General features: G+C 45.5%; 1 protein-coding gene across 4 annotated transcripts in view; it reads left to right on the plus strand.

Annotated features, from left to right (window-relative positions):
* Positions 1-27714, plus strand: part of LOC115180603 (pleckstrin homology domain-containing family A member 5) — a 174484-nt gene that overhangs the window by 89616 nt on the left and 57154 nt on the right. For all 4 annotated transcript variants that reach the window (XM_029742822.1, XM_029742823.1, XM_029742825.1 and 1 more), the window contains exon 4: positions 11958-12041. In XM_029742822.1, coding sequence (XP_029598682.1) covers positions 11958-12041 — 84 coding nt within the window. The remainder of the gene's footprint in view (positions 1-11957; positions 12042-27714) is intronic.

Raw genomic sequence — 27714 nt, forward strand, 5'->3', positions numbered from 1 at the left:
AGTCATAAACGCACAGCGCGGCAGATTTGTTCCAGCTCGGTCGGCGGCGCGCATTTAACAGAGCGGGCGAGGAAGAGCGCGCCAGTCAGTGAGCGGTCACTGAAGTGCGCTGCTCTCACCCAGTCCGCATCTGGAAAGACTGCGTTTATTTCACCAGTTTTACTGGCTTCTCCACCGCAGGCGTCCTCTCGTAAGTAAACACTATCCGGAGATGATTTAGTAATGCGCTGTAGTCATGCTTGGATATGATTTGTTTATTCTATAGGCTATTGAAATAATGAAATAATGGCATTGCTATTTATGCGTGCGGTAATGTGATGCCTTGTTGGTATGACAGGCTATATTTCACTGTAGCCCACGCGCTGTCATACATTATGCATATTTTATGAAGTACACACTGGATGCCTGCTCAAAATAGGACTGATGCTCAGATTCTTCCATATAGGGAACTCTACCATTTGTTGTGATATACTGTGCTCTGTCGTTGCTGCTTTGTGTAACAATGCCAATAGGATAGTAGGCTAAAGCAATCTTAAAAGACAGGGTTAAATTATGAAACTGTAAATGCAGTCTGTAAATGTTATTGTATTTGATTGTTATATTTAGCATCATGCATTCAGCTCTATTTGCTTACTGCATCCCATAGCCGCTGTTACTCAGCCTCTCTTCTGCTCTCCTCTCTATCTGTCTATAGTTCATTTGACCTGCCCAGACCCCTTGGGGATAATAGAATGGGAGCTTGTCTCTCTTTCTCTCCATCGTCTCATTCTGGAGCCATGTTATCGCTCTCTTTCCTGCGGTGTGCAGCGTGTCGTTGGGGGTGTCAGGCTGTTCCCTGCGTCCCGTTGGGAATCAGATTCAAGTTGTATTAACAAGCTGGGGTTCAGTGATGCCAAAGGGACCATGTATTTCGCTCAGCCAGCTCCTTGCGTCTCATTGGTCAGCTCTCTGAGTCCATGTTGATTTGTCTCCCTACACTCCTCTGTCAGGGTTCCTCTGCTCTATTAATTAGGACGTTTCTGTTTCTACCGTTTGGAATTAAGCAGCTATCAATCTCACCATGCCCTTGTCCATTTGGGGATACACGTAATTACTTTAAGGAATCCAGACATTTTCTGTGTGTGGGCTTATAGAATTTATTTAAAGGAAGGTAGACTTTTAGGGAACTTTCTTTCACCCTTAGTGTCCACAACAGTCTGTCCTATCTGCACTCAGGAGTGCGCTAAACAACGCTCCGTGGTTCACTCAAAAAGGGTGTTCTCGGTCCCATTCCATTCTTACCATGGTGCGGTTGGCTGCAGGTGAGTCTGAACCAAACACAGGAAAAGAATCAGAGGCATGCGATAAAGGCGAGACCCAAATGCAGACGGTTGGAGTCTTAATGTTTATTCATCCAAAGGGGTAGGCAAGAGACTGGTCGTGGACAGGCAAAAAGGTCAAGACCTGATCAGAGTCCAGGAGGTACAGAGTGGCAGACAGGCTCGTGGTCAAGGCAGGCGTGTACAAAGTCCAGAAACAGGCAAGGGTCAAAACCAGGAGGACTAGAAAAAGGCGAATGCAAAAAGCAGGAGACCGGGAAAACCACTGATTGACTTGGAAACATACAAGGCAAACTGGCACAGAGAGACAGGAAACACAGGGATAAATACACTGGGGAAAACAAGCGACACCTGGAGGGGGTGGAGACAATAACGAGGACAGGTGAAATTGATCAGGGTGTGACAGCAGTATTATTGGTTGATGGACTGTGAGCATTTGATGGACTGTGAGCATTTGATGAAATGCACACAGTACCATAACTTTATCTCAAACATTCTGTGAGTAGCAGTGCATTTAAGAGCCATCCAATGCAGATTAAGCTGGGGCTATACCGGGGATATAGGCTAAATATAGTTCATTCACGTTACAGTTTGTGGCTATTGTGCTGTTTCCTCCCGCATATTGTTGGAAGACCAAAGCGAATGTAATATGAAGATTGTCTGTCTGTCCGTCCGTCAGTCAGTAATGGATGTGTTCACCTGATTTAATGCCCTATTTATCAACTTGACCAATTAAGAGAAGTCAGAGAAATTGGAGCACTGTAAGACTCCAAGCATCTCCATCACAAGGACAAGAGGAGCCCGTTGGCAGACACCCTATTCCCTGTAAGTGCACGACTTTTGCCCCATGAGCCACAAGCATATAAGGGCTCTGTTCTGATCAAAAGTAGTGCACTATATTAGGGACCAAGGTGCCATTAGAGACACAGAAAGTGGTTGACAGGACCATGGATGGATGGACTGACGGACTGACAGACAGAGGGCAACATGTGGCACTCTAGTTCCGTCTCCATGGTGACCCTGACTGAAGCCGCTCACCTCTGTGGCCCAATCCTGACCTAATTTCTTCCATCTGTTTTTAATTGTATGTATCTGTTATTTTCCCACGTCTTCTTTTGAACTGTCCTTCTATCTAGACATAAAAATCAAATAAAGTTGCTCTGAACCATTCACAGCCTGGCATTCCATTTCCACCCCGCCATAGAACTACATAACATCAGCCATCTGCCATGGCGGTTACTATTGGCAACACACTCAGCAGAGGATGAAATACCTCAGCAGTTTGACTTGTTTGGGTTTTATCCGTGCTGTTTTCCTGACTGCATTATTTAATATGTAACTGTGGGTTATTTTCTGCTCTCTGAGGTGAATCGGAGTCCATATGCTGTTGCAGTGCCGAGCTATAGAAGCTAGTTGCTACAAGTCTGTGTTGTGTGTTCATAATTATCATCCATTCGTATGGATGGGTTATAGCAAACTGTTATTTGAAGATTAGAAAAGGCTAAAGGAGATTGCCATGTCATTTTTAAATGCCACCTTGTTGAAATGCCATTTGTAATCTGGGAACCCAGAACCAAGTGTTAAATTCTGGCCAGCACACCGGCATTTATGTTAAGAGTCTGTCATACTGTCACAGGTAACTAGGGACGCAACGCATGTAAAAACGTTCTTAATGTTTAAACTGACATTTGTTTTGTAGTTTAAACGGGGGGAAAATGAAGGGGGAAAACACCCATAATGAGGTGAATTTACAATGGGTATGACCGCTAGGGGGCAATGCAGTTTAATCTACTGGATTCCTGGCTACCTACCAGACAGCGTTCACCTTACTGCTGTCCTCCACCCACTCAGCAACGACGGTATTAACGCCGTTCTAGGTTCTCTGTTGTCAGTATACTTCCCATCAATGTGAGGGCTCGTTTCAGTGATTTATAACGGGGTGTTCATAGATGTCCAACCACATGTTGTGTTGTTAAGGCCACGTATGTTGTTTGAAAGTGTGTGTTTTGTTCTTGAAGAGCAATCATTGTACAATTAACTCCATCAAGGCCATCACGTTTTTTCGACATGGCATCTAGTAGTCTGGGTCTAGATATGTCGTTGGGGCATTGAAGCCGACATCCTCTACCATTTACAATGGCTGCATATCAACTGCAATCATTTCTGCAGTCTGTGCTGTGTTTTTCTCACATCGTCCCTCAATGCACTGCTGCTAGCAACGGCTTGGGTCTCACGGTGCCTCCCTTTCAGCTCCTGTACTGCCACTGTAGCTCAATTCCACCTCGCAAAAGTTTACATTTCATCACCTTCTCATTTAACCTCTCAAAGTACTGCCATACGGGACTAAACAGCTGTCGCTTGCCTTTCTCACTCTCTGCTATTCCAACTGTTAACGACCATGACGTGCGGAGCGCATTATATCTGTGGCAAAATCATTTGAAAGGTGTCCAGCTACTTACAGCATTGTTGTGTTAGGTATTTGTTAAAGAAAATGTTTTGCCAGTATGATGATTATCAGGATCTGTTAGTGGTAGTTTTGTGATAACGGCACTGTGATTTCAATGTTGTAGTAACATTCTAAAGGTTAATGATCACGCATTTGTTTAAATGACTATGTACATCTCAAATGGCACCCTATTCCCTACGTAGTGCACTACTTTTGACAAGGGTCCATAGAGCTGTGGTCAAAACTAGTGCACTATATAGGGAATAAGTGCCATTTGGGACGCAAATCTATATCATATCAGCTGGTATGTATTCTGTATGTAAACATTGGCCCTGGACTTGTCACACTGCGTACTGTATTATCAGCCCAAGCTCTCACTCTTAACCTGATTATGAATTGTATGTGCAGGAATTACTTTTTGATTGAGCAACAAAGGAGAATTGTTCTCGTCCCCCTTCTCAAAACATTAGCTTTAGCAAGTTGTCGGTGATGTGGAGGGCAGCTAGGGGGAATCAGCTTTGTATTAGCTATCTGCCTTAGCTTAGCTCACCCTGGATCCTGTTGTTTTACAGTAGGTGCTCCCTGGTACTGTAAGTAATAGCCTAACTGTTTTAGTGCACTTAATGTTCATTTCAAATGATACAAGGTGTTGTTTTGTCCCTCGATAGGCTTTTCAGTTAATAGTGGTAGAGTGTGGCATTCTCGTGTACCGGCACTAGGATTTCGTTCTTACGTCAATGTGTAGTTGTGATTTAATTGAAGTGCTTGTTGGAGTTTTTAGTTACTGGCTCTTCTAACAGAAGGCGTCTCTGTGTTGGAGAGACTGTCACCAAACCTCATCACAGCACAGTGGGCTGCCTCAACAGATACACTATATATACAGAAGTATGTGGACACCCCTTCAAATTAGTGGATTTGGCTTTTTCAGGTATATAAAATTGAGCAGCCATGCAATCTCCAAAGACAAACATTGGCAGTAGAATGGCCTTACTGAAGAGCTCTGTGACTTTTAACGTTGCACCGTCATAGGATGCCCCCTTTTGGACCACCGAGTGCTGTAGCGCGTAAAAATCATCTGTCCTCGGTTGCAACACTCACTACCGAGTTCCAAACTGCCTCTGGAAGCAACGTCAGCACAAGAACTGTTTGTCGGGAGCTTCATGAAATGGGTTTCCATGGCCGAGCAGTTGCACACAAGCCTAAGATCACCATGGGCAATGCCAACCGTCGGCTGGAGTGGTGTAAAACTCGCCACCATTGGACTCTGGAGCAGTGGAAACGCGTTCTCTGGAGTGATGGCAGTCTGACGGATAAATCTGGGTTTGGTGGATGCAAGGAGAATGCTTCCTGCCTGAATGCATAGTGCCAACTGTAAAGTTTGGTGGAGGAGGAATAATGGTCTGGGGCTGTTTTTCATGGTTCGGCTAGTCCCCTAAGTTCCAGTGAAGGGAAATCTTAACGCTACTGCATACAATGACATTCTAGACGATTCTGTGCTTCCATCTTTGTGGCAACAGTTTGGGGAATGCCCTTTCGTGTTTCAGCATGACAATACCCCCGTGCAAAAAGTGAGGACCACACAGAAATGGTTTGTCGATATCGGTGTGGAAGAACTTGACTGGCCTGCACAGAGCCCTGACCTGAACCCCATTGAACACCATTCAGATGAATTAGAACTCCAACTGTGAGCAAGGCCTAATCGCCCAACATCAGTCCCCGACCCCACTAATGCTCTTGTGGCTGAATGGAAGTGAGTCCCCACAGAAATGTTCCAACATCTAGTGGAAAGCCTTCCCAGAAGAGTGGAGGCTGTTTATAGCAGCAAAGGGGGGGACCAACTCCATATTTATGGCCATGATTTTGGATTGAGATGTTTAACGAGCAGGTGGCCACATGCTTTTGGTCATGTAGAGTACATACTGCCATGGAAGGCATCACATTAACACGAGGAACAGAAGAGAGGATGGCGTTCTGTAGGAGGACTGTTTATTCATAGATCTGCTGACGATGATGAAAGGAAGGAAAATTAAGATGGCATCCGCTTGATGGCAATTAGAAGTGCTTTTTGTTATTGTTTAGAATACTGCCAACCAAAGCCAAACCCTACAGTGGTTGTTTTGGTGTGTGCATGTGCGTGTGCGTGTTTTTGCTGCAGCCTGGGTTGTGTGCAGTGGAGGCAGTATCTGACGTTTTTTTAAAGAGCTTTTCTCCTCCCTAGGAAAGGTGTACAGTACATGTCATGGGTGAGTCAGAGTGCTACTCTGAATGCTGAGAGAGCGAGCAGGATGCAGAGAGGGAGAGAGGATGTTGAATAGAGCGAGAGCGAGGCGTGGGGAGAGAGGGATAGAGAGAGTGCACGGGAAATGAGGAAGGTCTGTCTCAGTGGCCTTTCTGAAAGGTTACGCAGCGGTGCCAGAGGGAGCAGTGTGAATGGCAGGGGGCTCTACAGGGAGCGGATTAGCAATTGTTGACTGACCCTCAGCCTTTATAATAGCAGAATACTGAGACAAGGGTCTGAATATGGACACATTGTTCTCTCAATGCCGGGCCTGTACAGAACCGAACACTGAGACGTATACACACTTTGCACATCAGAAGACTTGTCATTCATCCGCTGTGGATGAAGACATTTAGAAGGGCCCGGCCCTGGCCTGCGCTATTGCCATTTGACCAAGGTAACATTTCACTTGGCATTTAGAGCAGAGCGAATCATACATACAGGGGAACAAACATGGTCTGACATTTTACATGTGGTTGAATGTTTCTGACGTCTTATGGATTAGCTGTCATCATAAGATTGATGGGGCTCCTCCTGCTCCTGACCTCTTATGTCAGGGTTATGTAGGCCCTGACAGTGGTGTGTATGCTCCTGTGAGAGCGAAATTACAAGCTTATGTTATAATACTGGTATTGCATCAAATGGTTGTTTTATGCAATAGGGGTCTTAGAACACTCATGCGTGGTGCCCAGTGTATTTACAATGCCTTTTGGTGATAACGCCGAAAGACACTATTCCATTGCATGAGTTGGTGTTTGTGTGCCGGGAGGTACCAGGGTGGAGATGGCCCGGGTATAGATAATGATGAGGGGAACCTTGTTTGGGGGCCAGACCCTGGTTTCCACACAATGAGAACAGTCTTTACAGCAGATACTGTCTGCTGTGAATTATTAATTGCGTTCATACAAATCCTAACCTTGTGACCCATTCCACACATCTGTTGTTTGTCATGTAGAGTAAGGGGGTGTATTTTTGCTATAAAAGATGTGTCGGGGCTCTCGACGAATCATCTGAGGGTGCTTCGTCGACCAGTCCTTCGTTGACCAGAGCACTCACAACATTCACGTGTGTTTGTGTGTGTGTGTGTGTGTGTGTGTAACCTGCTCTCCTTATTAATAAGCGAATAAAGATTTAGTTTAAGTATAACTCTGACTTGTGTGATAAGTTTGTCTCTCCTCATTTAATAATAAAGAAATAACCACCACAATCCTCACACAAGAGCTTGTTATTACCCACAACGCACTGGGGCACTTATCAGAGAGCAGCATGAGTAGCAGACTCCCGCTGGCCCTCTCCACATCCTCCACTCTCCTCCTCATCCCCGCTTCCTCTCCTCTTCATCCTCCCTTCCTCTCTTCCACTCACCCCCTCATCCCCCTTTTCTGTTTTTGGGTGATTACTTCTCCTGCGCTCTTTCTCAGTTTAGTCTATATCTCTCCCTCTCTCGGTCTCTATCTCTGGTCTGAATCTCTCGCTCGCGCGCTCTCTCTCTCTCAGTTTTCTCTCCCAATCTCCCTCCATCATCGCCAGCGGCCGGCATTTGAAAAATTGTTTACAGCCAATTAGGGTGATTTGTAATGTTGTGCTGTGCCGCGTGTTAGCAGGCGGCAGGGAGGGATGGAGAGGTGGAAGAAGTGCCTGTTGATTTTTATCAGCGTTTTCCAATAAACACATTTCTCTCGGTCCCTCAGTCCTTCCTACCAAGCACAATTAGCATAACACCGAGAAGACTAATCAGAGGCCATACTGAGACCTGGGCTGACTTCAGCGTGATGGCAAACAACATTCCCATACAGCATTTTACTGTGAAGGAAACATTCTGGGAATTCAAGGGAATACTTGTACAATAAGAACACAGATTTTCCGTTCCAAAACGTGTTTCTACAGTGTGCCCTACTGAACACAGGCTGTTTCAGAGTTTGAAGGCATCTGTTATCGGTAGGGCTAGGAGTTTTTCTTTGAGATTAAATGCCCTGGAGTTTTTCACATTCCTGTTGGACAGACAGTTGACAGGTGGTGTAATCCTCACGGTATGTTCCTTATTGCCTACCTACCTCGAAGGTCAAATGGGGGGTACTTATATTTGTCCTGTTTCACTGCTGTTCGAGTGCGAGATGTGAAATTATTTTTGTTGTTGTTTCATATCCCAACTCCCCACTGAGACACCCTCGGAGAGTGGAGTGGGACACGGCCAGGGATCAGTCATTATTGAAGGCGACCGTGGAGCTGTTGGGGTTAAGTACCTTGCTCAAGGGCACATAGACAGATTTTTCACCTTGTCGGCACGGGGATTCGAACCAGCAACCTCTTCGGTTACTGACCCGATGCTCTTAACCGCTAGGCCACCTGCCGCCCTTACCTACCTAGCTAGCGCTGCAACAGACCAGTCACCGGAGCAGAAACAATGACATTTCACAAGAAAGCGGGTCATATACCGCTTTGGCATAAAAAACTGCTCTCTCTGATTTATTTCCCTGTCTGTTTACAATTCAGCTCCTGTCCTTGTACTCAACGTTGCTTGCATGTTAAAGAGAATAGATCATCCTCTTTCGGGGGGGGGGGGACAGAAAAGCTATTCAAAAGAATTCAATAGAATTCAGTACTTCAAACCCTTCTGTTGTTTCACCTTGCAATGGTCAGAAAATCAGTAAAACATACAGCCACTGTTGATAGTTATGTGATGCCTCGCTGAAGAGGACACTAAGGTACTCTGCGGACTTATTTAATGGCTGTAATTCAAGGTGATCGTTATCTCTCTCTGCCTCAGCCTCCTCTGTCGACTCTAAGCAATGTGTGTGTGGTGTGATCCAGCAGTAATTCAAGTTACGGCTAGTTATGGCATGGCTTGGCCCACATCACACATAATAACACCAGTGTATCTGGGAGGGAAAATGGTGCATAAAATCTGAGGTAATATTTTTGTTGGTCATTTACATATGTGTTTAGGTTTTGGCTCAGAGGCTGAAGTCTGTTGCTGCTTTATTGACAAGCCCCAGGTTGTAATTTCATGATACGTTATTACTTTTAGCGTGACTGAGTCTGACAGTGAGTGTATATAAGTTGTCCTCAGAGGCTAGAAATACATTATTACTTTTCCTTTTAACCAGTGGAAATGGACGTTGCTCTCTGATACTGGAGATCCATAGAGGATGCAGTTGTTTGATTTTCTGACTGATGATCATTGTCTTCGCACCGCTTTCATGTCGAACCAAAGAGAAAGTACAGCTTCCCCCTCCACATTGCCATCTTGATTTCTTGTTACTCGAAGTGGGGGGAAAAAAGGCCAAGTGGAAACACTTCTGAGACCCCATGGTGGTGTCTCCGCAGCCTTGACATACACACACACACACACTTACACACACATGCACTTGTGTAATCTCCAGGAAGTGATGAATAAAAGCAGATCCTGTCATGTCGTGGCTCTGAGTGATTGTGCTTTGTGATTCTCTGTGACAGATGGGAGACATGGAGCACAGTTAATAATAGACAGTACAGACGACATGTCTTTGTGGCTCAGCTGTGACTGTGTCCTGGATGGCAGGACTGGAACATTTCCAGCAGGGCCACAGTCCAGAGACCAAGCCCACGAACACTGCTGCTTCACTGGGCAGATTAGCCCGGCAGACCCCCTGGCATGGCCTTAGTAGGAGACCGATCCGTAGAGAGAGAGAGGAGTGTTCCATCTCCATCTGTGACTCCTGCAGGCCAGACTATCCTCTTGCTCCAGTGTTGAGTTAACTGAAGTGTGTTGTATTGCACAAGAGCTACAGCAGGCCCTACAGCAGTGGAGAATGCCAGTGTGTGTGTGTGTGTGTGTGTGTGTGTGTGTGTGTGTGTGTGAGGCAGTGTGTGTGTGGCAGTGGTATTTTAGCAAGTTACAGATGAAACCAGGTGTTTCAGCCACAAGCCTAGCTAACTACAGCCCAGCTGAGACACTCAGTAAGCCTGCAGGGATATCATATACGGGGTGTGTGTGTGTGTGTGTGTGTGTGTGTGTGTGTGTGTGTGTGTGTGTGTGTGTGTATGTGGGTCCATGGCATCATACAGTGTGTGTCCCAGCCCACACTGAGGCCTCCCAGAGAGAATCAACTGACAAATATACAGTACACTCTCTCTTTCAGATACCCATCCATGTCCAGATGAGCCTAGAGAACTGTTAAATCCATGAGACAAACGTATTCTCTGTCTGTACAGTCTGTCCTCCTACCCTCAGTGTGTGTGCATGGCTGCATCTTTGGAGCAGAAAAGAGAGCTCTGTTCTCTCTAGTCTTTATCAGCACTAAGCGTTCCCCTGCCTCCCCTCCACTCCACTCTGTGTGAAAAGCTGCTTGTGTCTTACAGAGGGCCGGCTACAGAGGTCTCTCGTTCTGTCTGTGTTCTCTCTGTCTGACTGGCTGTGGTGCTGTAATTGTATTTATAGATGGGTCACAACTTGCTATGAAACAGCCTGTTAGCTGTGCTCTTGTGATCTAGGGCATATGACTGGAGCAGTTAGGGGCTTCTAGGGAGGGGTACATCATTTGTATTCTGCAGCAGTGTTGAAGATCCACGGCTGGGCTGGGTAGCTGTTCGTCACGTGAGAGAAGAGAGGATAGTGTCAGTGGAATAACTATGTTAGATGGTGCTGTATAGAACAGTGTTTGACCTAGGTCAGAAAACAGATGGGCTGCCATGCTGAAGTTCAGCACCACCCCCCACTCAAGGTGTGTTGTCTGCTGTTCGTTGTTCTTCAACAGGACATTGTGTAGTGTGGAGAGAGACACTAATCCTCATCTTCCTACTGCTCCTCAATGGGCTGGTTGACAATGGGTAATATGGTTACTATTGGCTGGTTGACAATGGGTAATATGGTTACTATTGGCTGGTTGACAATGGGTAATATGGTTACTATTGGCTGGTTGACAATGGGTAATATGGTTACTATTGGCTGGTTGACAAATGGGTAATATGGTTACTATTGGCTGGTTGACAATGGGTAATATGGTTACTATTGGCTGGTTGACAATGGGTAATATGGTTACTATTGGCTGGTTGACAAATGGGTAATATGGTTACTATTGGCTGGTTGACAAATGGGTAATATGGTTACTATTGGCTGGTTGACAATGGGTAATATGGTTACTATTGGCTGGTTGACAATGGGTAATATGGTTACTATTGGCTGGTTGACAAATGGGTAATATGGTTACTATTGGCTGGTTGACAATGGGTAATATGGTTACTATTGGCTGGTTGACAATGGGTAATATGGTTACTATTGGCTGGTTGACAATGGGTAATATGGTTACTATTGGCTGGTTGACAATGGGTAATATGGTTACTATTGGCTGGTTAACAATGGGTAATATGGTTACTATTGGCTGGTTAACAATGGGTAATATGGTTACTATTGGCTGGTTGACAATGGGTAATATGGTTACTATTGGCTGGTTGACAATGGGTAATATGGTTACTATTGGCTGGTTAACAATGGGTAATATGGTTACTATTGGCTGGTTAACAATGGGTAATATGGTTACTATTGGCTGGTTAACAATGGGTAATATGGTTACTATTGGCTGGTTGACAATGGGTAATATGGTTACTATTGGCTGGTTGACAATGGGTAATATGGTTACTATTGGCTGGTTAACAATGGGTAATATGGTTACTATTGGCTGGTTAACAATGGGTAATATGGTTACTATTGGCTGGTTGACAATGGGTAATATGGTTACTATTGGCTGGTTGACAATGGGTAATATGGTTAACAATGCTGTTATTAATTAAGTCTACTTCATGTATTATTTTGGTGGTCTAATGTGCCCTCTATTCTCTCTTCCCCCCTTATCCCTTTCTCTCCCTGCTCCCCATCTCTCTCTCTCTCTCTCTCTCTCTCTCCTCTCTCCTCTCTCCTCTCCTCTCCTCTCTCTAGTCACAATGAGCGGAAGGTGACCTGTAAGCATCCAGTCTCTGGTCTTCCTTCACAAGACAACTGCATCTTTGTCGTCAACGAACAGTAAGTCTCTTCTCTCCCACTCCCTGACCAGTGGAATGACTGGAACATACATGCCAGTGGAATGACATACCCACAAGTGGACTTACATGCACACACATGAACCTATAATGCCGGGTTGGTCTCACCCCTGCATCGTGTCCATTCTTTATGGCAAAAGATCAATGTCACAGTGTGAGTTGAAATACAGGGAAGTTTTCAACAAATCACATTCATATGAAACTTATAAAACACACAATGTTGTCCTTCAGGAACGCTTCAGGGCACACATTACTGTCAGATCACGTCACAGTATATTACATGTTAAATTATGTACTAAATTGGTTATGTCGTGTTTACATCAAATATTCATTCAGTAGTTGAGCATGTATTCACAATGGCATATATTCACAGTTTGAGCTTTTATGCCATTGTAAATTGACTGAGACGCTGTGAGAAGAGTGGCTTTTATGGACTAGAAAGTGTATTGTACTCCTGGAGGCGTTGAAGAGATCTTGTGACGTCTGATCCAGAGTGCCAGACCTCCGCTTCACACAAAGCGCCCTGCGGAAGATGGATGAACTATGCCTCTGTCTCCCTTCTTCTAAAGCAGTGGTTCTTAACCTGGGTTCGATCGAACCCCAGGGGTTCGGTGAGTCAGTCTCAGGGGTTCGGCGAAGGTCAAGACACACACCCGACTCATATGATTCGTGATGACACGCCCCGCTTGGCCATCATTGGCTGCAGGTGATCACGCAACATCGCTTAGCCTATCTGTGCTGCAGGGAATTTGGCACGCTCAGTAGTCGAATTGTGACTGTCGTGATGGTACGTCGTGTGATTTCTTTCTTAATATTTTAATCCCTTCATACTAACTATGTCGAGCAAAAAAAGAAAGTGGTCGGACGAATATGTACAATATGGATTCACATGTATAACGGAACGTGATGAGAGTCAGCGTCCTAACTGCATGATTTGCAATGCCAAGTTGAGCAATTCTAGTCTAGCACCGGCAAAACTAAGAGAACACTTCCTTAAGCTGCATGGAGATGGACAATACAAGAACACAACGCTCGCTGAATTCAAGGTGAAGAGAGCCATTTTTCCAATTAAGAAGGGTTCGGTGAATGCGCATATGAAACTGGTGGGGGTCAGTACCTCCAACAAGGTTAAGAACCACTGTTCTAAAGAAACGTTAAGAAATCACAGGGAAATGTGACTTTGGTTTGGGTTTAGCTGCTTGTAGTTCAGCGAGTCCGGAGACTTTTGAAATGGAAGGCTGCGTTGCTGCTTCACCATTCACCTTACCTGTCTGTGGCTCAAACTCAATCTGAAGGAAAACGGGAGTGTGTTTGGTTCAACTGCAGAACTCTTGGAGAGGATTTGGAAATGGAAGGCAGCGTTGCTACTCCTCCAATCATCTTTATTGCCAAGCTCTGATAAGGGCTCTCAGACACATGTTCCATAAACACCCACGGTAGAGAGAGGATGGAGGGCGGAGAAGCGAGGGAGGAGGAGCGTAGGAGTAGAGAGGTCTGTCTTTGTGTGTATGTGTACATCTCGGAGTTCAGGCTCAGAGGCCTTTTTTAGAGCTGTCCGGACATCCTCAACCGGAACAGACAGTGTTACCCAATGCACGCTCCTCTCTCTTCTCCCCCTGCAAGCTGTCCTCCAGCAAAGTCAATACCGTTTGCCCTGTCGAGCTTGCTGTGTGTGTGCGGGCATGTACGTGCATGTGTATAGAGACGCCAGAGTTGTTTACTCTAGCCTTCCAGACAGACAGAGAATGGTGTCTCTCAGCCTCCACCTGCCTCCTCCTGCCTTCTCTATCCTGCACTGAGTAGGAATGAACAGACCTGCAGACAGCTAAATCTTAGGTAGCTGCTAGGTAGCTAACCAGAGTCTGCACAATATGCCATTTGGTGGTGCTTAATCACGATGTCGTTCATATATTTTTTTCATGTTGACAATATATTGTTTTTGTAAGACCAACCACCACCGTAGTGATAGTGGAGAATGGAGAGTGACAGAGAGAGCGAGCGAGCGAGCGTGACTGAGAGCGAGCGTGACTGAGAGCGAGCGTGACTGAGAGCGAGCGAGCGTGACAGACAGTGTGAGAGTGACAGAGAGAGTGACAGAGAGGGTGATGTTGGTCAATTTCTTCAACAAATGATCAGGTCTATATAATTTGTTTGTTTAAGTCTTAAAATTATCCTTTTAGTAATACAATTGTAGGCAGAAGTTGATATAGAGTACAGTATAACAGTATATGATAGAGGTCGACCGATTATGGTTTTTCAACGCCGATACCGATTATTGGAGGCCCAAAAAAAGCCGATGCCGATTAATTGGCCTATTTTATTTATTTATAAAAAATAAAAATAAATGTATTTATTTGTATTATTTATTTTTTATTTATTTATAATAATGACAATTACAACAATACTGAATGAACACTTTTCTTTTAACTTAATATAATACATCAATAAAATCAATTTACCCTCAAATAAATAATGAAACATGTTCAATTTGGATTAAATAATGCAAAACAAAGTGTTGGAGAAGAAAGTAAAAGTGCAATATGTGCCATGCAAGAAAGCTAACGTTTAAGTTCCTTGCTCAGAACATGAGAACATATGAAAGCTGGTGGTTCCTTTTAACATGAGTCTTCAATATTCCCAGGTAAGAAGTTTTAGGTTGTATTTATTATAGGAATTATAGGACTATTTCTCTCTATACGATTTGTATTTCATATACCTTTGACTATTGGATGTTCTTATAGGCACTTTAGTATTGCCAGTGTAACAGTATAGCTTCCGTCCCTCTCCTCGCTCCTACCTGGGCTCGAACCAGGAACACATCGACAACAGCCACCCTCGAAGCAGCGTTACCCATGCAGAACAAGGGGAACAACTACTCCAAGTCTCAGAGCGAGTGACGTTTGAAACGCTATTAGCACGCACCCCGCAAACTAGCTAGCCATTTCACATCAGTTACACCAGCCTAATCTTGGGAGTTGATAGGCTTGAAGTCATAAACAGCGCAATGCTTGAAGCACAGTGAAGAGCTGCTGGCAGAACACAGGAAAGTGCTGTTTGAATGAATGCTTACGAGCCTGCTGCTGCCTACCACCGCTCAGTCAGACTGCTCTATCAAATCATAGACTTAATTATAAAATAATAAACACACAGAAATACGAGCCTTAGGTCATTAATATGGTCGAATCCGGAAACTATCATCTCGAAAACAAAACGTTTATCCTTTCAGTGAAATACGGAACCGTTCCGTATTTTATCTAACGGGTGGCATCCCTAAGTCTAAATATTCCTGTTACATTGCACAACCTTCAATGTTATGTCATAATTACGTAAAATTCTGGCAAATTAGTTTGCAAGATTGAATCCCTGAGCTGACAAGGTAAAAATCTGTCGTTCTGCCCCTGAACAAGGCAGTTAACCCAGTTAAGAATGTGTTCTTAACTGACTTGCCTAGTTAAATAAAGGTGTAAAAAAAAAAAAAAATACAGATTTCCGATTGTTATGAAAACTTGAAATCGGCACAAATTAATCGGCCATTCCGATTAATCGGTCGACCTCTAATGATAGTACTCCCCAAGTTCTGCAAAATGTCTAAGACATCCTGTAACTCTTATAGCCTCCCCAATCCCACTTACGTAACTCTCCGTAGCAACAACATTTTAATAAATCTAACCTCCCCCTGACAGCAGGAACCATCAGCAAGTAAAACCTCAGAAGTGGGTTTGACCGAAACTTGACCTTTCATCACAAGTATAGAGTCATAACAATGTGAACGAGTGTAAGCATCTTCTGACAGGTGGCTGGTTTCATCAGGTCTGTGGCAGCCTTGTGTTCTCGGAGAACCAGATAACCACGGTGGGATCCAGACAGGAGGAGTCTGAATGTAGACACCTTCTGATAGTGTCTGAAGGTCACAACACTCAAAAACAGGTTTTAACACACACACAGAGGTCTCCTGAAGAGGAAACCTTACAGTTTATCATAACATAATGTATTAACCCTTTAAAAGGTATACGGCCTTGGTTTAACCTTCTTCACTGACTGACTGAGAGAGTGACTGACTGACTGACTGAGAGAGTGACTGACTGACTAACTAACTGACTGACTGACTGACTGACTGACTGACTGACTGACTGACTGAGAGAGTGACTGACTGACAGAGAGTGACTGACTGACAGAGAGTGACTGACTGACTGAGAGAGTGACTGACTGACTGAGAGAGTGACTGACTGACAGAGAGTGACTGACAGTGACTGAGAGACTGAGTGACTGACTGACTGAGAGAGTGAGTGACTGACTGACTGAGAGAGTGACTGACTGACTGACTGACTGAGAGAGTGACTGACTGACTGACTGAGAGAGTGACTGACTGACTGACTGAGAGAGTGACTGACTGAGAGACTGAGTGAGAGACAGTGAGTGAGTGACTGTGTCAGAGGGGGAGAGTGACAGAGAGAGGGAGTCAGAGGGAGAGCGTGTGACAGAGGGAGAGCGTGTGACAGCGCCTGAGACTGAGTGAGAGCGAAAGAGTGACTGACAGCGTGACTGAGAGACTTAGAGGGTGACTGAGAGACTGAGGGAGAGTGACTGAGACTGACTGAGAGTGAGAGACTGACTGAGAGTGAGTGAGAGACTGACTGAGAGTGAGTGAGAGACTGACTGAGAGTGAGAGACTGGCTGACTGAGAGTGAGTGAGAGACTGACTGAGAGTGAGAGACTGGCTGACTGAGAGTGAGAGACTGGCTGACTGAGAGTGAGAGACTGGCTGACTGAGTAACAGAGAGACTGACTGACTGAGTAACAGAGAGGCTGAGAGTGGCCGAGCGTGACGGAGGGGCCGAGCGTGACTGAGGGGCCGAGCGTGACTGAGGGGCCGAGCGTGACTGAGAGGCCGAGCGTGACTGACTGACTGACTGACTGACTGGGACTGAGAGTGAGTGACGGAGAGGCTGAGTTTGAGTGGGAGAGATTGAGAGAGTGTGTGACAGAGAGGCTGAGTTTGAGTGGGAGAGAGTGTGTGACAGAGAGAGTGTGTGACAGAGTGAGTGTGTGACAGAGTGAGTGTGTGACAGAGTGAGTGTGTGACAGAGTGAGTGTGTGACAGAGTGAGTGTGTGACAGAGAGAGTGTGTGACAGAGAGAGTGTGTGACTGAGAGAGTGTGTGACTGAGAGAGTGTGTGACTGAGAGAGAGAGAGTGTGTGACTGAGAGAGTGTGTGACTGAGAGAGTGTGTGACTGAGAGGCTGACAGACAGAGGCTGAGTGACAGACAGAGGCTGAGTGACAGACAGAGGCTGAGTGACAGACAGAGGCTGAGTGGCTGACAGACAGAGGCTGAGTGGCTGACAGACAGAGGCTGAGAGGCTGACAGACAGAGGCTGACTGAGAGAGAATCTGACTGACTGACTGAGAGAGAATCTGACTGACTGACTGAGAGAGAATCTGACTGACTGACTGAGAGAGAATCTGACTGACTGACTGAGAGAGAATCTGACTGACTGACTGAGTGAGAATCTGACTGACTGACTGAGTGAGAATCTGACTGACTGAGAATCTGACTGACTGAGTGAGAATCTGACTGACTGAGTGAGAATCTGACTGACTGACTGACTGAGAAACTGACTGACTGAGAATCTGACTGAGTGAGAATCTGACTGACTGACTGACTGACTGACTGAGAAACTGACTGACTGAGAAACTGACTGACTGACTAACAATCTGACTGAGTGACAATCTGACTGAGTGACTGACTGACTGACTGAGAAACTGACTGACTGAGAAACTGACTGACTGAGAAACTGACTGACTGAGAAACTGACTGACTGAGAAACTGACTGACTGAGTGAGTGAGTGACAATCTGACTGAGTGAGTGAGTGACAATCTGACTGACTGAGTGAGAATCTGACTGACTGAGAATCTGACTGACTGAGTGAGTGACAATCTGACTGACTGAGTGAGTGACAATCTGACTGACTGAGTGAGTGACAATCTGACTGAGTGAGTGACAATCTGACTGACTGAGTGAGAGAGAATCTGACTGACTGAGTGAGAGAGAATCTGACTGACTGAGTGAGAGAGAATCTGACTGACTGAGTGAGAGAGAATCTGACTGACTGAGTGAGAGAGAATCTGACTGACTGAGTGAGTGACAATCTGACTGAGTGAGAGAGAATCTGACTGACTGAGTGAGAGAGAATCTGACTGACTGAGTGAGAGAGAATCTGACTGACTGAGTGAGAGAGAATCTGACTGACTGAGAGAGGATCTGACTGACTGAGTGAGAATCTGACTGACTGAGAATCTGACTGACTGAGAATCTGACTGACTGACTGAGTGAGAATCTGACTGACTGACTGAGTGAGAATCTGACTGACTGACTGAGTGAGAATCTGACTGACTGACTGACTGAGAATCTGACTGACTGACTGACTGAGAATCTGACTGAGTGAGTGACAATCTGACTGAGTGACTGAGAATCTGACTGACTGACTGAGAATCTGACTGACTGACTGAGAATCTGACTGACTGACTGAGAATCTGACTGACTGACTGAGTGAGAATCTGACTGACTGACTGAGTGAGAATCTGACTGACTGACTGAGTGAGAATCTGACTGAGTGAGAATCTGACTGACTGACTGAGTGAGAATCTGACTGACTGAGAATCTGACTGACTGAGAATCTGACTGACTGAGAATCTGACTGACTGACTGAGTGAGAATCTGACTGACTGACTGACTGAGAATCTGACTGAGTGAGTGACAATCTGACTGACTGAGTGAGAAACTGACTGACTGACTGACTGACTGGGAATCTGACTGACTGGGAATCTGACTGACTGGGAATCTGACTGACTGGGAATCTGACTGACTGGGAATCTGACTGACTGGGAATCTGACTGACTGACTGAGTGAGAATCTGACTGACTGACTGAGTGAGAATCTGACTGACTGACTGAGTGAGAATCTGACTGACTGACTGAGTGAGAATCTGACTGACTGACTGAGTGAGAATCTGACTGACTGACTGAGTGAGAATCTGACTGACTGACTGAGTGAGAATCTGACTGACTGACTGAGTGAGAATCTGACAGAGAGACTGAGTGACAGGGACTGAGACTGAGTGACAGGGACTGAGATTGAGTGACAGGGACTGAGACTGTGTGACAGGGGACTGAGAGACTGAGTGACAGGGACTGAGAGACTGAGTGACAGGGACTGAGAGACTGAGTGACAGGGACTGAGTGACAGGGACTGAGAGACTGAGTGACAGGGACTGAGAGACTGAGTGACAGGGACTGAGAGACTGGGACTGAGAGACTGAGTGACAGGGACTGAGAGACTGAGTGACAGGGACTGAGAGACTGAGTGACAGGGACTGAGAGACTGAGTGACAGGGACTGAGAGACTGAGTGACAGGGACTGAGAGACTGAGTGACAGGGACTGAGAGACTGAGTGACAGGGACTGAGAGACTGAGTGACAGGGACTGAGAGACTGAGTGACAGGGACTGAGAGACTCAGGGACTGAGAGACTGAGTGACAGGGACTGAGAGACTGAGTGACAGGGACTGAGAGACTGAGTGACAGGGACTGAGAGACTGAGTGACAGGGACTGAGAGACTGAGTGACAGGGACTGAGAGACTGAGTGTGTCTGACTGAGAGACTGAGTGTGTCTGACTGTGAGACTGAGTGTGTCTGACTGTGAGACTGAGTGTGTCTGACTGTGAGACTGAGTGTGTCTGACTGTGAGACTGAGTGTGTCTGACTGTGAGACTGAGTGTGTCTGACTGTGAGACTGAGTGTGTCTGACTGTGAGACTGAGTGTGTCTGACTGTGAGACTGAGTGTGTGTGACTGTGAGACTGAGTGTGTGTGACTGAGAGACTGAGTGTGTGTCTGAGTCTGAGACAGAGAGACTGAGTCTGAGACAGAGAGACTGAGTCTGAGACAGAGAGACTGAGTCTGAGACAGAGAGACTGAGTCTGAGACAGAGAGACTGAGTCTGAGACAGAGAGTCTGAGACAGAGAGTCTGAGACAGAGAGTCTGAGACAGAGAGTCTGAGACAGAGAGTCTGAGACAGAGAGTCTGAGACAGAGAGACTGAGTCTGAGACAGAGAGACTGAGTCTGAGACAGAGAGACTGAGTCTGAGACAGAGAGACTGAGTCTGAGACAGAGACTGAGAGTGACTCACTGACTGAGAGAGTGAGTGGCTGATACAGAGAGTGAGTTACGGACAGAGACAGAGAGTGAGTGACGGACAGAGAGTGAGTGACGGACAGAGACAGAGAGTGAGTGACGTACAGAGACAGAGAGTGAGTGACGGACAGAGACACGTACTGAGAGCCGGAGAGAGAGATGGAGAAATTGCTTAAGCTTGGCAGCCATTTTCTCACTTTACCTCAAAAACAAAGAATTTAGGCAATTATATGGTCCATCTCAGATGCAGTCATGACTCAGTTCGAATCCTATTTTTCTGGATGGAACATTAGGTGTTTTGGGGATTTGTAGTCTGTTCCTTCCTTCCTGGCTGTGCCGTTGAGTGATAACCCCCCTCCAATCTGCTCTGCACCCCGTCCCAATTATCCCCTCCGTCACACTCTCCTCCTCAGACTTGGATTAAAATTCCATTTGTTTTAGCGTTTGCTTTAGCCTAGCTGGAGTGCCAGGTGGGAATGGTTTGGACTTTTGTGAGTATTCCATTGGTTCCATTTCGGCAGGCAAGCTCAATCAAGCCCATCTAAGTTATTTGAAATTATTTCAAATACTATTTGAACCCATGTCTGCTCTTTCTATTAGCACTGCACTGAGGTGTCTGAGGATAATATGCAAATATTCTCCTCAGTGTGTAAACTGTTAATTGGAACTGAGGCGAGAAAGTCAAATATAACAGATTGAGGTGTGTTGGTGACAGACAAAAAGGTTTGTGTGAACGAGGGTCACCTCCGATCACGAGAACAAAAATGGAAAAGATGCTCTTACATCAGTCATATAAAGGAAATTCAACTTGTATAAAAAGTTTCTTTCAACCCACACAGTCCCAAGATGGCGTAGCAGTCAGACGTCCTTTGTCCTCATCTTGTCGTGTCCCGTGTGTGTGTGTGTGTGTGTGTGTGTGTGTGTGTGTGTGTGTATGTATGTATGTATGTATATATATATATATATATATATATATATTTACATATTTTCTTCGCATATCTTTTTTATATATTTTTTCTAAAATCTCAACTTCAAAACACTCTCCTGCAACCCGCCTCACCAATTTTTTATTTTTTGGGGTTTATTTAAGTATTATTCACCTCAAATCTGAAATCCACAACAGATGCCGGTGAAGCCCAGCCCAGGTGTTGTGGAGGAGAGCTCACGACTCCTAACCGTGGCCCTTCAGTCCGTTCGGGTTGAGCGACACCGCGTCTCTTACTTAAGTTCTGTGGTTAACATTAGTATTCAGCTAACCACGGTTGGCGGTCATCAGCTATCCTTTAGCTCGAAAAGCTATAGCCAGTTTTGTACAACGCGACTCAGACCAGAGCATACCGGACCTATTTTCTCTCCATATCCCCGGATTTCTACCACAAGCTCTGGACATTTACACCTGGATCTTGCAGCTAGCTAGCTGCTATCCGAGTGACTGTTGGCTAACGTTGGTCCCGGAGCAAACACCAATTATTCCAGAGCTAGCCAGCTGAAGAGTTCCATCAGCCACTCCTGGGCTACAATCACCTATCCGGACCCGTTTTACTGCTGATGTGGAGCCCCATCCCCCTTCACGACTGGACTACCGACGTTATCTGCCCGAGGGAGTTATCCAACTGGCCCCTCCGTCGCGACGTAACCTGAACGCCCATCTGCTAACTGCGGCCTGCTATTCGTTAGCTGTTTTGAGCATATCGGCTGCTGTCTGAATAGGTCTATCGGACAATTTTCTTGGGCCACTATAACTATTTTGCCAATTGAATTGGTCCCCTCTACCACACGGAACCCCGCTAATCTACCGACGGAAACGTACAAGGTGGCTAAAAACAGACCTCCATCTTCTGCCAGCTTGCTACCCATGGCCCGGCTAGCTGTCTGAATCGCCGTGACCCCAACCAACCTCACTACTCACTGGACCCTTATGGTCACTCGGCTAAGCATGCCTCTCCTTAATGTCAATATGCCTTGTCCATTGATGTTCTGGTTAGTGTTTATTGGCTTATTTCACTGTAGAGCCTCTAGCCCTGCTCATTATACCTTATCCAACCTTTCAGTTCCACCACCCACACATGCGATGACATCACCTGGTTTCAATGATGTTTCCAGAGACAATATCGCTCTCATCATCACTCAATGCCTAGGTTTACCTCCACTGTATTCACATCCTACCATACCTTTGTCTGTACATTATACCTTGAAGCTATTTTATCGCCCCCAGAAACCTGCTCATTTTACTCTCTGTTCCGGACGTCCTAGACGACCAATTCTCATAGCTTTTAGCCATACCCTTATCCTACTCCTCCTCTGTGCCTCTGGCGACGTAGAGGTGAATCCAGGCCCTGCGGTGCCTAGCTCCACTCCTATTCCCCAGGCGCTCTCTTTTGATGACTTCCGTAACCGTAATAGCCTTGGTTTCATGCATGTTAACGTTAGAAGCCTCCTCCCTAAGTTTGCTTTATTCACTGCTTTAGCACACTCTGCCAACCCGGATGTCCTAGTCGTGTCTGAATCCTGGCTTAGGAAGACCACCAAAAACTCTGAAATCTCCATCCCTAACTACAACATTTTCAGACAAGATAGAACGGCCAAAGGAGGTGGTGTTGCAATCTACTGCAGAGAGCCTGAGAGATAGCCTGCAGAGTTCTGTCCTACTATCCAGGTCTGTACCCGAACAATTTGAACTTCTACTTTTAAAAATCCACCTCTGAAAACATGACTCTCACCGTTGCAGCTTGCTATAGACCACCCTCTGCCCCCAGCTGTGCTTTGGACACCATATGTGAACTGATTGCCCCCCATCCATCTTCAGAGCTCGTGCTGCTAGGTGACCTAAACTGGGACATGCTTAACACCCCAGCCATCCTACAATCTAAGCTTGATGCCCTCAATCTCACACAAATTATCAATGAACCTACCAGGTACAACCCCAAAGCCGTAAACATGGGCACCCTCATAGATACCATCCTAACCAACTTGCCCTCTAAATACACCTCTGCTGTTTTCAACCAAGATCTCAGTGATCACTGCCTCATTACCTGCATCCGTAATGGGTCAGCGGCTCCACTGATCACTGTCAAACGCTCCCTGAAACACTTCAGCGAGCAGGCCTTTCTAATCGACCTGGCCCAGGTATCCTGGAAGGATATTGACCTCATCCCGTCAGTAGAGGATGCCTGTTTATTTTTTTTAAATGCCTTCCTCACCATCTTAAATAAGCATGCCCCATTCAAGAAATTTAGAACCAGGAACAGATATAGCCCTTGGTTCTCTCCAGACCTGACTGCCCTTAACCAACACAAAATCATCCTGTGGCGTTCTGCATTAGCATCGAACAGCCCCCGTGATATGCAACTTTTCAGGGAAGTTAGAAACCAATATACACAGGCAGTTAGAAAAGCCAAGGCTAGCTTTTTCAAGCAGAAATTTGCTTCCTGCAACACAAACTCAAGGTTCTGGGACACTGTAAAGTCCATGGAGAATAAGAGCACCTCCTCCCAGCTGCCCACTGCACTGAGGATAGGAAACTCTGTCACCACCGATAAATCCACTATAATTGAGAATTTCAATAAGCATTTTTCTACGGCTGGCCATGCTTTCCACCTGGCTACCCTACCCCGGTCAACAGCACTGCACCCACCACAGCAACTTGCCCAAGCCTTCCCCATTTCTCCTTCTCCCAAATCCAGTCAGCTGATGTTCTGAAAGAGCTGCAAAATCTGGACCCCTAGAAATCAGCCGGGCTAGACAATCTGGACCCTTTCTAAAATCATCTGCCGAAATTGTTGCAACCCCTATTACTAGCCTGTTCAACCTCTCTTTTGTGTCGCCTGAGATTCCCAAAGATAGGAAAGCAGCTTCGGTCATCCCCCTCTTCAAAGGGGGGGACACTCTTGACCCAAACTGCTACAGACCTATATCTATCCTACCCTGTCTTTCTAAGGTCTTCGAAAGCCAAGTCAACAAACTCCGCTATGCAATCTGGTTTCAGAGCTGGTCATGGGTGCACCTCAGCCACGCTCAAGGTCCTAAACGATATGTTAACCACCATCGATAAGAAACAATACTGTGCAGTCGTATTCATTGACCTGGCCAAGGCTTTCGACTCTGTCAATCACCACATCCTCATCGGCAGACTCAACAGCCTTGGTTTCTCAAATGATTGCCTCGCCTGGTTCACCAACTACTTCTCTGATAGAGTTCAGTGTGTCAAATCGGAGGGCCTGTTGTCCGGGCCTCTGGTAGTCTCTATGGGGGTACCACAGGGTTCAATTCTTGGGCCAACTCTCTTCTCTGTATACATCAATGATGTCGCTCTTGCTGCTGGTGAGTCTCTGATCCACCTCTACGCAGACGACACCATTCTGTATACTTCTGGCCCTTCTTTGGACACTCTGTTAACAGTCCTCCAGACGAGCTTCAATGCCATACAACTCTCCTTCCGTGGCCTCCAACTGCTCTTAAATACAAGTAAAACTAAATGCATGCTCTTCAACCGATCGCTGCCTGCACCTGCCCGCACGTCCAGCATCACTACTCTGGACGGTTCTGACTTAGAATATGTGGACAACTAGAAATACCTAGGTGTCTGGTTAGACTGTAAACTCTCCTTCCAGACTCACATCAAACATCTTGAATCCAAAGTTAAATCTAGAATTGGCTTCCTATTTCGCAACAAAGCATCCTTCACTCATGCTGCCAAACATACCCTTGTAAAACTGACCATCCTACCGATCCTCGACTTCGGCGATGTCATTTACAAACTAGCCTCCAATACCCTACTCAATAAATTGGATGCAGTCTATCACAGTGCCATCCGTTTTGTCACCAAGCCCCATATACTACCCACCACTGCGATATGTACGCTCTCGTTGGCTGGCCCTCGCTTCATACTCGTCGCCAAACCCACTGGCTCCAGGTCATCTACAAGACCCTGCTAGGTAAAGTCCCCCCTTATCTCAGCTCGCTGGTCACCATAGCAGCACCCACCCGTAGCACGCGCTCCAGCAGGTATATCTCACTGGTCACCCCAAAGCCATTTCCTCTTTGGCCGCCTCTCCTTCCAGTTCTCTGCTGCCAATGACTGGAACGAACTACAAAAATCTCTAAAACTGCAAACACTTATCTCCCTCACTAGCTTTAAGCACCAGCTGTCAGAGCAGCTCACAGATTACTACACCTGTACATAGCCCATCTATAATTAACCCAAACAACTACCTCTTCCTCTACTGTATTTATTTATTTATTTTGCTCCTTTGCACCCCAGTATTTCTACTTTATACATTCATCCACTGCATATCCACCATTCCAGTGTTTTACTTGCTATATTGTATTTCCTTCGCCACCATGGCCTATTTATTGCCTTTACCTCCCTTATCTCACCTCATTTGCTCACATTGTATATAGACTTATTTTTCTACTGTGTTATTGACTGTATGTTTGTTTTACTCCATGTGTAACTCTGTGTTGTTGTATGTGTCGAACTGCTTTGCTTTATCTTGGCCAGGTCGCAGTTGTAAATGAGAACTTGTTCTCAACTTGCCTACCTGGTTAAGTAAAGGTGAAATAAAAATAAATAAAATAAAAATCTCAAACACCAACTCGACACTACCGCCTTCGTTAGGGTTCTTTGGCTGACCAAGCCTTGACTGCCGGAATGTGTTGGTGTTTCGTAATAAAGACCCACTTTCTTTTCATCTCCTTGCACGTTGTGAGAACGACATAACAGAATACTTGAAACAACAGAAAGCAAGTGATGTGTTCGTTCTTCCCAGTGGAAAAACACAACTTCACATCCTGATTATCCAGTGAGTGTCTGCCTATCCGTGAGCGGATAACAAAGCAATGTTAATTTGTCCGGCCTTGTCACTCAGTCTCTCTCGGTCTGTCTGAAGACTGTATTATCAATCAATCAAACTTCATTTATATAGCACTTTTCTTACAGCAAATGCATTTCAAGGTGCTTATTTAATAAAATAACGCAAATTTAAAATCAAGATAAATTCAGATATAAACTAAAATAGTAAAAACAATAGCAAAATAACAGTGGCTATGAGAGACTAATGCAGCAGGTGATAAAAGGTGATATAATATACTGGATATAGAATTAAACAAACGGAGTAGAGCAACGTCTGCTTCATGACCAGCACTGCATTTTGAAAGTTTGTTCGCTTATCGTTCTTTGAACTGAACTGCTGTCCTTGAATCCTGGTTGACACTATCACTGTTCTCCCAGGTGATTGGCACGTCAAAACACCTTTTATAAAGCTCTAGTATAAGAATCTTTATCTCTGAAAAGGAAAGTTTTAGAAGCGAATAGGGGATGAAAAGTCATCTACTTCAGATAAATGTCACCTCTCCCTCACATACCTCCACCTTCCCTACAGACGTAATAGAGGGTGTAATGTGGATTAATGGTGTTATGAAGGAGGCACCCCTCATTGATAACCAACTTACACTTCTTCAACCCACACATCCTCTCTCCCTGTCTACCTCTCTCTCCATCTCTTTCCACTTGTCGCCCACAGTCCCTCTCTGCCTCTCCGACTCACCCGTATTCCCCCACTCTTCCTCTCTCCCTCTTTTACTCTCCTCCTCATGCTTCGTCTCTCCCTTTGTCCCTCCAACACCCCATACTCCCTCTCTCTCTACAACTTTCTTCTCTCTCTTCCTCTCTCGCTCTCTCTCTTTCTCAATAGGATCAGTGCCCCTGGTCCAGCCAGACCCTGTAATGAGTTATTTACAGTGTGATAAACCTCTGCTTTAATCTCCTTAGACCTCAGGCACAAACCACTGAGCTCCACTTTATAGTGCAGAAATGTCACTTAGTGTAGTGTTGTTTGTGCCTAATATCCAGACAAAAGAAAGTATTCAAAAGTTCACTTCTTGGCTCATTAGTTTATACCCTTTCACCATTTATATTGTAATATTTTCAAGTTTCCTATTTATTTCCCCAACTTTGATGTCTTACACTCTTTAATGTCTCTAACTCTGAATGCTCGGAGATGAAAAGCCAACTGACATTTACTCCTGAGGTGCTGACCTGCTGCACCCTGTACAACCACTGTGATTATTATTATTCGACCCTGCTGGTCATCTATGAACGTTTGAACATCTTGGCCATGTTCTGTTATAATCTCAACCCGGCACAGCCAGAAGAGGACTGGCCACCCCTCAGAGCCTGGTTTCTCTCTAGGTTTCTTCCTAGGTTCCTGCCTTTCTAGGGAGTTTTTCCTAGCCACGTGCTTCTACATCTGCACTGCTTGCTGTTTGGGGTTTTAGGCTGGGTTTCTGTATAGAACTTTGACATCGGCTGATGTAAAAAAGGCTTTATAAATACATTTGATTGATTGAATGAAGTCTTAAAGTGGCAATATGTCACTTTTTGGGTGACCCGACCAAAATCACATAGAAAGGTGAGTTATAGAGCTATCATTCTACTTGAAAGCAAGTCTAAGAAGCGGTAGA

This window comes from Salmo trutta, chromosome 40 (genome assembly GCF_901001165.1).
Source record: "Salmo trutta chromosome 40, fSalTru1.1, whole genome shotgun sequence".
Classification (NCBI taxonomy): domain Eukaryota; kingdom Metazoa; phylum Chordata; class Actinopteri; order Salmoniformes; family Salmonidae; genus Salmo; species Salmo trutta.